This window comes from Pteropus vampyrus, unplaced genomic scaffold, assembly GCF_000151845.1.
Source record: "Pteropus vampyrus isolate Shadow unplaced genomic scaffold, Pvam_2.0 Scaffold520, whole genome shotgun sequence".
Classification (NCBI taxonomy): Eukaryota; Metazoa; Chordata; class Mammalia; order Chiroptera; family Pteropodidae; genus Pteropus; species Pteropus vampyrus.
In genome coordinates, this window is record NW_011889301.1 from 756,431 (window position 1) to 767,142 (window position 10,712).

Below are 10,712 nucleotides of genomic sequence, written 5' to 3' on the forward strand. Positions count from 1 at the left end.
CAGATATATCTCCTGGGGCAAGGGAAACAAAAGAAAAAATAAACAAATAGGAGTATATCAAACTAAAAAGTTTTTGTACAACAAAGGAAACCATCAACAAAACAAAAGACAACTGACTATTTGGGAGAAAATATTCACTAAGGATACATCTGATGAGGGGTTAATATCCAAAAATATATAAAGAACGTATATACAACTCAACAACAAAAAAACAAATGAGCCAATTAAAAAATGGGCAGAAGACCTGAACAGATACTTCTCCAAAGAGGAAATACAAATGGCAAACAGACATAGAAAAAGATGCTCAAGGTCGCTAACCATCAGAGAAATGCAAATTAAAACCACAATGAGATATCAAACTCACGCCTGTCAGAATGGCTATAATTAATAAATCAAAAAACAAGTGTTGGTGAGGATGGGGAGAAAAGGGAACCCTCATACAGTGTTGGTGGGATTGCAAATTGGTATAGCCGCTATGAAAAACAGTATGGAGGTTTCTCAAAAAATTAAAAATGAATATAACTTTTGACCCAGCAACTGCATTTCTGGGTATTTACCCAAAGGAAACCTAAACAATAGTTCAGAAAACATCTATGCATGCCAATATTCATGGTAGCACAATTTACAATAGCCGTGATATGAAAGCAACCTAAATGCCCATCAACAGATGATTGGATAAAGAAATTATGGTTCATATATACAATAGAATATTAAAAAAATAAAATCCTACCATTTGCAATGACATGGATGGACCCAGAAGTTATTATGCTGAGTGAAACAAGTCAGACAGAGAAAGATAAATACCATATGATTTCACTTATATGTGGAATCTAAGGAACAAAAAGAACAAACTAATCAAAAACAGACTCACAAAGACAGTGGACAATTTGGTGATGGACAGAGAGTTGGAGGGGCTGGGAGAATGGGGTGAAGGGTTAAAAATGTACAAATTAATAGTTGATAGTTGGTCACGGGGATGGGGAGCACGGCAGAGGGAATGCAGTTAGCATTAATATGATGGCTCGGTGGAGGATCAAGGGAGGGAGGGAGTAATTGGGGGGATTGTTTTATGAACTATATAGATGTCTAACCAATGTACTATATACTTGAAACTAATTTAAGTAAATAAATATAAAATAAAAAAATATAAAGATTATAGCTGAGAGAAAGAGAAAACAAATGTGGTAAAATGTTAACAACTGGGGAATCTGGGTGAAGACAATTGGAAGTTCTCTGTGCTGTTCTTGCAACTCTTTTGTAAATACAAACCTATTCCTAAATAAAATTATATAAATATAAAAGATAAATTTCTGAATGCCAATCTTTAGATTACATGCAATGTTCCAAACTTGAAGGAGTACAGCTGCTATATAAGTGATGTTTTTATTTTAAAAAAGTATAAAATACCTGCATGTCTGATCTCAACGAGTACAAAGAAAACATAACAAAATGGAAGTCCCCCTTAAACAATACAGATCATCCCTTATCACTCTAACCAACAGTGTAATGTTTAGGTGTATCCTCCTAGATCTCTGTTAATGCAGTTAGAGTTATTTACACATACAAAGAGAAGTAGTTTTATGCATAAACAATTGATATACTTGTTCTGCAAGTTAATTTTTTTTGCTCCACTTAAAAATCTTACAGATCTTGCCATATTAGTACATTTGCTCAGACTATAACTTTTTTGTTGTTGCTGCAGAGTATTCTATAATATGGTGTATCAAAATTTATGTAATTATTCTGTTACTATTGGGCACTTAGACTGTTTCTTTTTTCAATTTTTAAACAAATACTAACACCACTGAATATAAATCCTTGTCATCCTTCACTATGCATATGTGAGAGCATTTGTGTCAGGTAGATAGGGAGAAGGCACTGTGTTTTAAAATGCTCTTAAATTAGCCTGTAAAATAAATTTACCAAGTTGTATTTTCAAAATATGAGTGCCTCTTTGTAATACCCCCACCAACAAAGAACAATACCTATCCCCCTACCTCCATAAAAAAATTAAAAAATAAACAAACAAAAACCTCACAAAACAAAAAGTGTTTGGCAGAATGTACAGAACACAATCTTATTTCATTATGTATTTCTAGATTACGATTGTGGTTAAGCATCTTTTCATAAATGTGTTAACTATATGTATTTTTTCTTTAGTGAAGTATCTAATCACAGTCTTTACTGTTTTGTGGGCGTTCTTTATAAGTTGTAGATACCAATCCTTTGTAAAATATATAAATATTTCCTCCTACTCTCTTTGTCATATAGAAGTTTCATTAAAAAAAAAAATTGTAGTAGAATTTACAGTATTCGCCTTAGAGACTCCATTAGCCGAGGCTGCTATATAACACAGTATCACAAACTGGGTAGCTTAAAAATGCAGAAACTTATTCTCTCACAATTGTGGGAGCTAGCAGTCTGAAATAAAGATGTTGGCAGGGCCATGCTCTCTTTGAAGGTTCTAATGGAAAATCCTTCCTTTCCTCTTCCTATCTTCTGGTGGTTGCTGGCAATCCTTAGTGTTCTTTGGCTTGCAGCCACATCACTCCAATATTGGCTTCCCTTGTCACACGGTGTTCTCTCTCTGTGTCTGTCTGTATCCAAATTTCCCTCCTCTAAAGATGTCAGACATTGGATTAGAGCCCATCCTAATGCAGTATAACCTTATTTTAACTTGATTACATCTGTGAAGACCCTACTTCTAAATAAGATCCCATTTTGGGCATCAGGGGTTAAAACGTCAACATATCTTTTGCGGGGGTGCACAATTCAACTTCTAACAGAGGCTTTGTTAAAGATTTTTATATTTATGTTAACGAGAGATATTGGTCTGTTTTTGTAACATCTTTGTCAAGTTTTGGTATCAGGATTCTTTTATCTTTCTAAAATAAGTTGTAAGTGTTCCCTCTTCTTGTTTCCAAAAAGAATATTAAATGCTTGATAGAATTCACTGCTGAAGTCATCTATGCTAGGATCTTTCTTTGTGGAAAGTTTTGAATTAAAAATTCATTTTCTTTGATAATACAGAACTATCATTTTCCCTCACTTGAAGTTATTGTTCCTAAGTATCACCAATAAGAAATTACAAGTCCATCTAATTCTAGTATTATTGTACATAATTTTTTTCTCTCCAGAAAGTTTATCTATAGAAATTTAAATAATTTTTTCGCTTTATCTTGGTGTTTTACAATTATAGAAAGATGGTTTAAGTGTGGACCTATTTTCATTCATCCTATTTAGCACTTGGTGGGCCCATATAAATCATAGACTTGTTTTCTACTTTTTACATGTTTCTTCGTTTATTTGGGGCTTCTTCCTTTCTCTTTCTTCTGTTCCCTTATTCAACTATAAGACTGATACTGGAACTTGTAGATCTAGCCTTCACTTATGCTAACTTTTCTAACGTGTATTCTAGCTCTGTCTTTTTGCTCTGTAATCTAGAATTGCTTGGCTATTTAGATGAAAACTCTTGGCTACTCAGCCTACCTCTGGAATTTTTCATCTTTTGGATCTCTGGTGGATTCCTTTCCTAGTACTGTTCTTGTTTCCAGGGTCCTACAATCTCACTTATCTTTTGAATACATTATTTATAATTCCTTTAAAATCTCTTTTACTCTCTTCTATTGTTTTCTCTGATGTTAATTCTTTTGTTGAGTGCCTGTATTAGTTCCTGTGGCTCTTGTAACATTATCATAAACTTGGTGGCTTAATAAAACAGAAATTTATTCTCTTACAGCCTGGAGGCCAGAAGTCTGAAAGTAGTATCACTGGGCCGAAATTAAGATTTTGGCAGGGCCATGCTCTCTCCAGGCTCTAGGGGAGAAATCATCCCTCTCCTCTCAGCTTTTGGTGGCTGCCAGCATTCCTTAGTTTGCAAGTACATCACTCCTATCTCTGCCTCTGTGGTAACAGTCCCTTGTCTTCTGTCCGTGTCAGATTTCTCTTTGCTTCTTTCTTACAAGGACAATTGTGATTTAGAGCTCACAGGGATAATCCAGGCTAATCTCCCCATCTAAAAATCATTCATTTAATCAAATCTGCAAAGGCCCTTTTTCCCATATAAAGTAACATTTACAGGTTCCAGGGATTAGGCCTTGATATCTTTGAGTGCCATTTTCAGTGTTTATTTTCCTAAACTGTTCAATAATGATTTTTGTTGGGTATTTATCTGTCTTCATTTATCTTATGTGCTTATCTCAGCCTACTAAAGTGATTATTCAAAGTCAGGGAGGTGTAAGTATTTAATTTTCTGGGCAATAGGTGGAACTTTCTTCTTGTATTCAGCAAAAATTTAGAGCTCTGTCTTGCTTCATTGCTTTCAGTATTTCTAATTAGTGTTCCTACTTGAGAGAAGATACCTCTGTTGGCTGCAATTTGGTTCAATGGGATAAGATTGTAAGGGTTAAACTAGCCTAAAGAGGGAGTACCACAGTTATTCCAACGCTCCTTTATATTTTTATTATCTGATGACTCTAAGTTTAGAATATCAAGAAGTTACACCTACTTTTTTTGGTAGCCTTTTCCTGACTGAGTTTAACTTGGTTTCTATTTCTAATCTGATCTCAATTGCTTTTTGTTTTTCAGGGTTCTTTTTAATTTCTGGGCCATAGAGAAAACTATTCTTGTCTTGCTTTCTAACATGTTTATAGCTTTTTTTTTTTAATGTCATTTTTGAATTTTTTTTTCCCCAGAAGATTTGAGAAACACTTGGGTGGCTAGAGTGTGTACACCATATGTACTGTTGGTTCAAACTCCAATCAATCTTTTAATCATATTTAATGCTTTTTCCTCACATGATTGTCATCTTATCTTTATTTGTGTCTACTGAGTTGTACGGCTGAATCTTCCCTAAGTGGCATGCATTTAAAGAATATTTTAATCAGTAACTAGATCATACAAAGTTCTGAAAACAAATTATCCTCTTCGTAAGCCTTATTACATATTATTATATACATTATATAACAGGCAATTTTATTTCATTATAGTCAGATGAATAGTTAAAAAGGATATACATATATATATGCATGTATATAGTAATGAGATTGAGAAAAATTACTGTATGATTGAAGATTCTTACTTGTGATAAGGCTGCTCCTAAGTTGAAAAAATAATACCCTACTTTTTTCCAAGATTGGTTAAATATGTTTAAAAATAACTTTTAAGTAGTTGTGTTATACCAAGGAACAAAAAGATGAAAGGCTTCTTACAGAGCTAAACGCTTTAAGAAAAAAACAAAAACTTCTGTGTACAATTCTATTTTTAGAATTAAGAAAACAGCATTAATTTAAGATTGGATCATTCTTAGGTTAACTACCACCACATGTGGCAGATGTTTGCTCTTAAAGAGATGCCAACTCAATATATAGGGAGTAATTCAAATTTAACATTTATAATTAAACTTGAACCTCATTCCAGATCTTCTCAAGTGAGCAGTTATAAACTAAATAAATTTTGTTTATTTAAAGACATAAATGGAATAGTAATTGATACACTTAAGGATATTAAAGAATTAATGCAATTTTAGATAAATACTAAAAGCACAAGCAGAGTAGTTAGGGCACTTGAGTTCCATTCCTATAATTCCATTTTCTGGAGTGGCTGTGTCCCAGTTTCATTATGTACTACATGAAATAGTTGCATTAGATATCTCTAAGGCATTTCTCTCCACTCCTCTTAAGTATGGCACATACAGAAAATGGTAACATGAACATCTGGAGTAAACAGAGGTTGTTACTCAAGGTTGAAAGCTGGCTTAGGTAATCTTGCTGCCCAGAGTTGTGGGATCAATGTCTCAGGGCACCTGTATCCCATCTGTGGCATACCATGTCTTGGCCCACAATATGGTAAACTAACCTTGCTTCTCTAATTGTGGTCTACAGACTAGTATGTTTACACTCCTTGGAGCTTGTTAAAAATGCAGAATCTTGCTTGGGCTCCACCCAGACCTACTAAATCAGAATCTGTATTTTAAAGATCCCCAAGTGATTCCTGTGCATATTAAAGTTTAAGAAGTACTGCTCTAAGAAACTTTCGGCTCTACAATTCAATGAACCTAAGAAATAATCTGTTTTATAGAAGTGTATTCTAGAGTATATTTCATACTCTTATTAAATTCCATATTATAGTTAGAGTAAAATTAAAAATATATTTTTACACAAATTTATTCCTAATTTTTGAAAATAGAGAAATGTTTACTTTTTAATTAGAAAAAGAGAAATATATTTACCTGCTTATATACTTGTCGTAAATACATGATCTCCTCCACAGTTCCCAAGGATATCAGCCTAAACACTTTGACATCCCTGCATTGCCCAATCCTATATGCTCTGCAAAAAGATTAAAATAAAAAACAAACAAAAATCAAGTGAAACAACTTTGGATGCAGGCAATATCTTTTGTAAAATAAAAATGGAACATTAGTAAAATTTTAATTAATTTAAAAAGAAAAGCTTTACGTTTAAATTATGTTATATATACTATTTAATAATAATACAAAATAGAAATTCATATAAAAAGATCAGTCATAGAAGACAAAAGTATTATAGAAAAATGTACATATCAACTTCATTTCTGTTATAAACATCGCTTTTCAGTGCCCAAAATCTTTTCCCAAATTCAGATTTTTCTTTGCTTAAACTTATGAATGTTCCGAAATGATTCCATTTATATAAAACTCTCAAAAATGCTAAGTAATCTATGATAGAAAGCATATCAGTGGTTACCTGGGAATAGGGGCCTGAGAAGGATAAGGAGGGGTGGATTACAAAGTGGCACAAAGAAAAATTTGGGGAGGAGGGATATGTTCATTATCTTTATTGCAGTGATGGTTGTATACATGTATAAAAACTTATTAATTGTACACTTAAATATGTGCAGTTTGTTGAAACTTAAAAAAAAAAACCTGAGGAAAAGCAGTTAATCAACTGGCAAGCCTATAGTACTACAGATTTATAGCCCCCATCCAGAGATTTCCATGGGGTCTGTCAGACTGAATCACTCAGTTGACTAGTACCCTAGATGTTTTGATAGGAGCCACAGTGCTAATTAAAACTCTAACCTGACTCACCACACTGGTTAACCATGGGTCTAGTCCCTGCAGCTTCTCCCAGGTGGAGATTTTATTGGATGCTCTGAATGAGGTCATCTGCTTCTAAATACCTGTTACAGTCGCCAGGGGGATCAGGGGCAAGGCCATACTGCTTCATGCTTGAAAATGTTACAATTTGGGGGACATTTAATTTTGACCTTGTAAAGTTACTCTATGTTGTTATAGTTGGTGTTCCCTCTGCCTCATTTACCTATTCCCCTTTACAGAGAAGAGGTTTACTAGAGGGCATCTTGGGGTTCTGAAAATCTTACACCACCAGAGGAGTATGGGGGCTCCTGACACAGCACAGAGAGGGCTAAGTTACTGTATTGTCAATTTCGTCCTGCAGCCTGCATACAGAGGGACTCATAATCACTTTCTCTACCACAATGAATTTGGCCTCTAAAAAAATGTATCTAAAAAGTCTTTTGGGTATATGCTCAGCCAATTGTTTCGTGGATGAGATAGATTCTGCCAGAATATTTATTCTTTAACCTTTTTAGAGAAAGCCTTAAATACATGTTACTTTGGACCTATGTTTCAATAATTTCTTGGTACATAAAGCAGATACATTACATGATAGGGCTTTTACTATGTAGAGACAAGTGTTGAGAAATTGTTATATAGTATGGAGGTCAAGATCTTCATTTCTTTTCTTGGTTCCTCCCACCAGACTCAATGAAAGGAGTGGGAAAGAGAGAGGAATGTTGTTCATTTAGTTTTATTGTCAGCTAATGTTCATTGAGTTCCACAGCACTGTGCTTCATTGGGAATACTAGGATAAATAAGATATTAGGTCTTGATGGCCTAGATGAAATAGAACAAAATTACAACAAATATCATAAGACAAAGAAAAATGTATGATCTTTTTCTGTGATTTTCATTTGACCATTTTTCTTGACAGTGGCCAGAGGTCAGTTAAACACGAAGGCTCTGCAGTCAGATTGCGTGGATGCAGATCCTGACACGCCAATTATTGGCTGTGAATTTGAGCAAATTACTTAAGTTTGGTGTGCCTCAATTTCCTCATATGTGAAATTGGTATAACAGTGCCTATTCCATAAGGATATTCAAAGTATTAACTGAGATAATCCATAGAAAGTGCTTAGAACAGTTTCTGGCTCACAGTAAACATGCAATAAATGCTGCTGTTATTTCTTTGTCCTTATTCTTACTACCAATTAAAGAACTAAGGCTAATTTGCTTTGTTTTATACCCAGCATAGTATTATGTGTATTATAAGTGGGGTTATCTTAATAATAGTGTATTATAAGCTAAATTATATTTATCAGCAGATAGTAATGGATGATTTTAATTTCTGTAAGGACAAAATCCACATCTGATTGGCTTTGACTGCTATGGCATCTAACAGGACATCTTATAAATGCTCAGTGATCAGTAAGTATTTTTGATATTTATTTGTATAGCATTAAAAAATAAACAAAAATCTCCATTAAAAAAAAATGCACAAAACTGGGCTTAAATCCTTTATAAAGTTGTAAATCTTTGACTATCTTTTCAGTTTCTTCTAAGATGATTTGATTATGTTTTCACTTCATCTTTAGTCAATGTAAATACTTTATAATTCTTCTAGAAAAAGGTCTTCATGTAGATTTCCAAATGTATTTGAATAATATTTCTTTTGTTGGAGTACACCCTTAAATAATGTTTTCAGACCATGAGTAATACATTTTTCAGTTACTAGACATCGACGGTTGCTTTATTTTGCCCTCACATATTGATATTTTAGCCACTGATCATACCATCATTTTCTTTCCGTCATATGAATATTGTCATTTTGATGACTCCTGTTTTCTAGAATCCTATAATGCAGATTAAAAGTTTGTTCTTCAAAGTCTGATCTGCAGAAATAAGTGTGATTCTCAATTCTTTGTTGATAAACTGTTTTACTGTCTTTGTCTATGTTTTCATAAAAAGTTTTCTCTTCCTCTTTCTCACTCTGGCATCTTTTAGCCCTTCTTTTTACCTTTGGATCTTAGAAATATCACCAAGATATGTCTATGTATGTTTTCTCTCCTGCTCAAGTCATTATTTATACTCATTTCTTTTATTTTCCAGAACAATTTCCACTTTTAATCCTCTCCACATTATTATTCATAACATCTATTAAGTAATTTTGTTTTGGCAATAGTTTTAGTCGCTAAGAATTTCTATTTTTATTTTCCATGCACTTTTTTTCAAGGTATTCTTATTTTATTTCCTTCAGGATCTGTTTTTCACCTTGACTCTTTTCTTTCATACTACTGATTTATTAAAATGTCTTGTAATTCTTAACTTTCTATTCATAATTACAAATGATGAACTGGGTGGCTTGTACAGGAAAGTTAGTCAGGGTTTCCATGAAGGTACACAGGTCTATTTGATCATTCTCCTTTTTTTGTGTCCTGTGAAGAACTAGGATTATTTCAGGTTCAGCTCTGCTTATGATCTGGTCCCAATGGCCTCTATAAGAACATTTGTCAGTCAGATTCTCCACTTATTTGTAAAATTTATGAAATGATTCTTTCAGCTTTAATCAAGGAAAGCCTGTTAAAAGCCAACTCCTTTGTGTGTATAAGATGTAGACGAGGAATTTGTTTTAGAATGAGATCATTTGTTAATTTCCCAGAAGGATGCACTCTGGTCTACTCCCACATCCTATAGGTGCTGACCCCACACATAAAATTTCTCAGTGCTCTCCTGTCGACTTTGGATTGTGTTTTTTCAATCCTGGTTCCTTCATCACGGAGATTCTGTTTGCCTTCTCTCTTCCAGGAGTTTCTCAAAACTTCTGATCTACTATTAAGTAGTGACCTTTCCTATTTTCCTGAAGTACTGTAGATTTATCCTTTTTTCTTAAATCGATTCTGTCATAATAATGGGATTTTGAGGTGAATGGAAAATAAATGGCTATTATCAGCCTACCAATTGGATTCAGAAGTTCATGGCTACCTCAAATAGAAACTTTTTACAAGGCTTTCCCTATCCTCTAATCACAGTCATATGATAAGCAACCTAAACAACTCAGGAGAATGTTTAGATTAAAAATACTTGCAGGTCATTTTAAATTTTGTCAGTATTATACCTGTCAATGGCTTGAAGATCATTGGCTGGATTCCAAGTAGGATCAAACAATACAACAACATTGGCACCAACAAAATTGAGGCCTAGCCCACCAGCCCTGGAGGAAACAGAAAGAGCACATTAAAACAGCAAAAAAAAAAAAAAAAAAATTGTTGCTCTGTAACTCAATTGTGCCAGGTTTCTATAACTGAATCAATGCAATATTGCATTAATAGCATAAAAGTAAGGTGATTAAAACACAAATATACCACAAATGAAATAGCTATGAAGTATACTACTCTAGAATATCCCTAAAAAATTTGACCATTAGGTCCATGTAAATAGACTGTGCTGGTTATACTAAAATATGATTTCTGTAAGATTTTCTTAAGTTTTAAAAATTGTTAGTATATTTTAGCTAAATAAAGTAATATACACATTTCAAAGAAATCAAGTCAGAAATAGATGCACTTCTCCTTATTCTTAAGTGCAGCTAAATAAAAACCCTGGACATTATATATAAAATAAACCTAAGCCTCTGAAATGTAGAGAGAATCTA

The 10,712-nt window shown here is 33.5% G+C and overlaps 1 protein-coding gene across 1 annotated transcript in view; it reads right to left on the reverse strand.

Annotated features, from left to right (window-relative positions):
* LOC105307833 (DNA excision repair protein ERCC-6-like 2) overlaps positions 1 to 10,277 on the reverse strand; it is a 60,098-nt gene extending 49,821 nt beyond the window's left edge. Inside the window, exons 1-2 of the mRNA XM_011383475.2 lie at positions 10,176 to 10,277; positions 6,230 to 6,329 (exon numbers count right to left, since the gene is read on the reverse strand). Coding sequence (XP_011381777.2) covers positions 6,230 to 6,256 — 27 coding nt within the window. The 5' untranslated portion in view covers positions 6,257 to 6,329; positions 10,176 to 10,277. The remainder of the gene's footprint in view (positions 1 to 6,229; positions 6,330 to 10,175) is intronic.
* Positions 10,278 to 10,712: the final 435 nt, after the last annotated feature.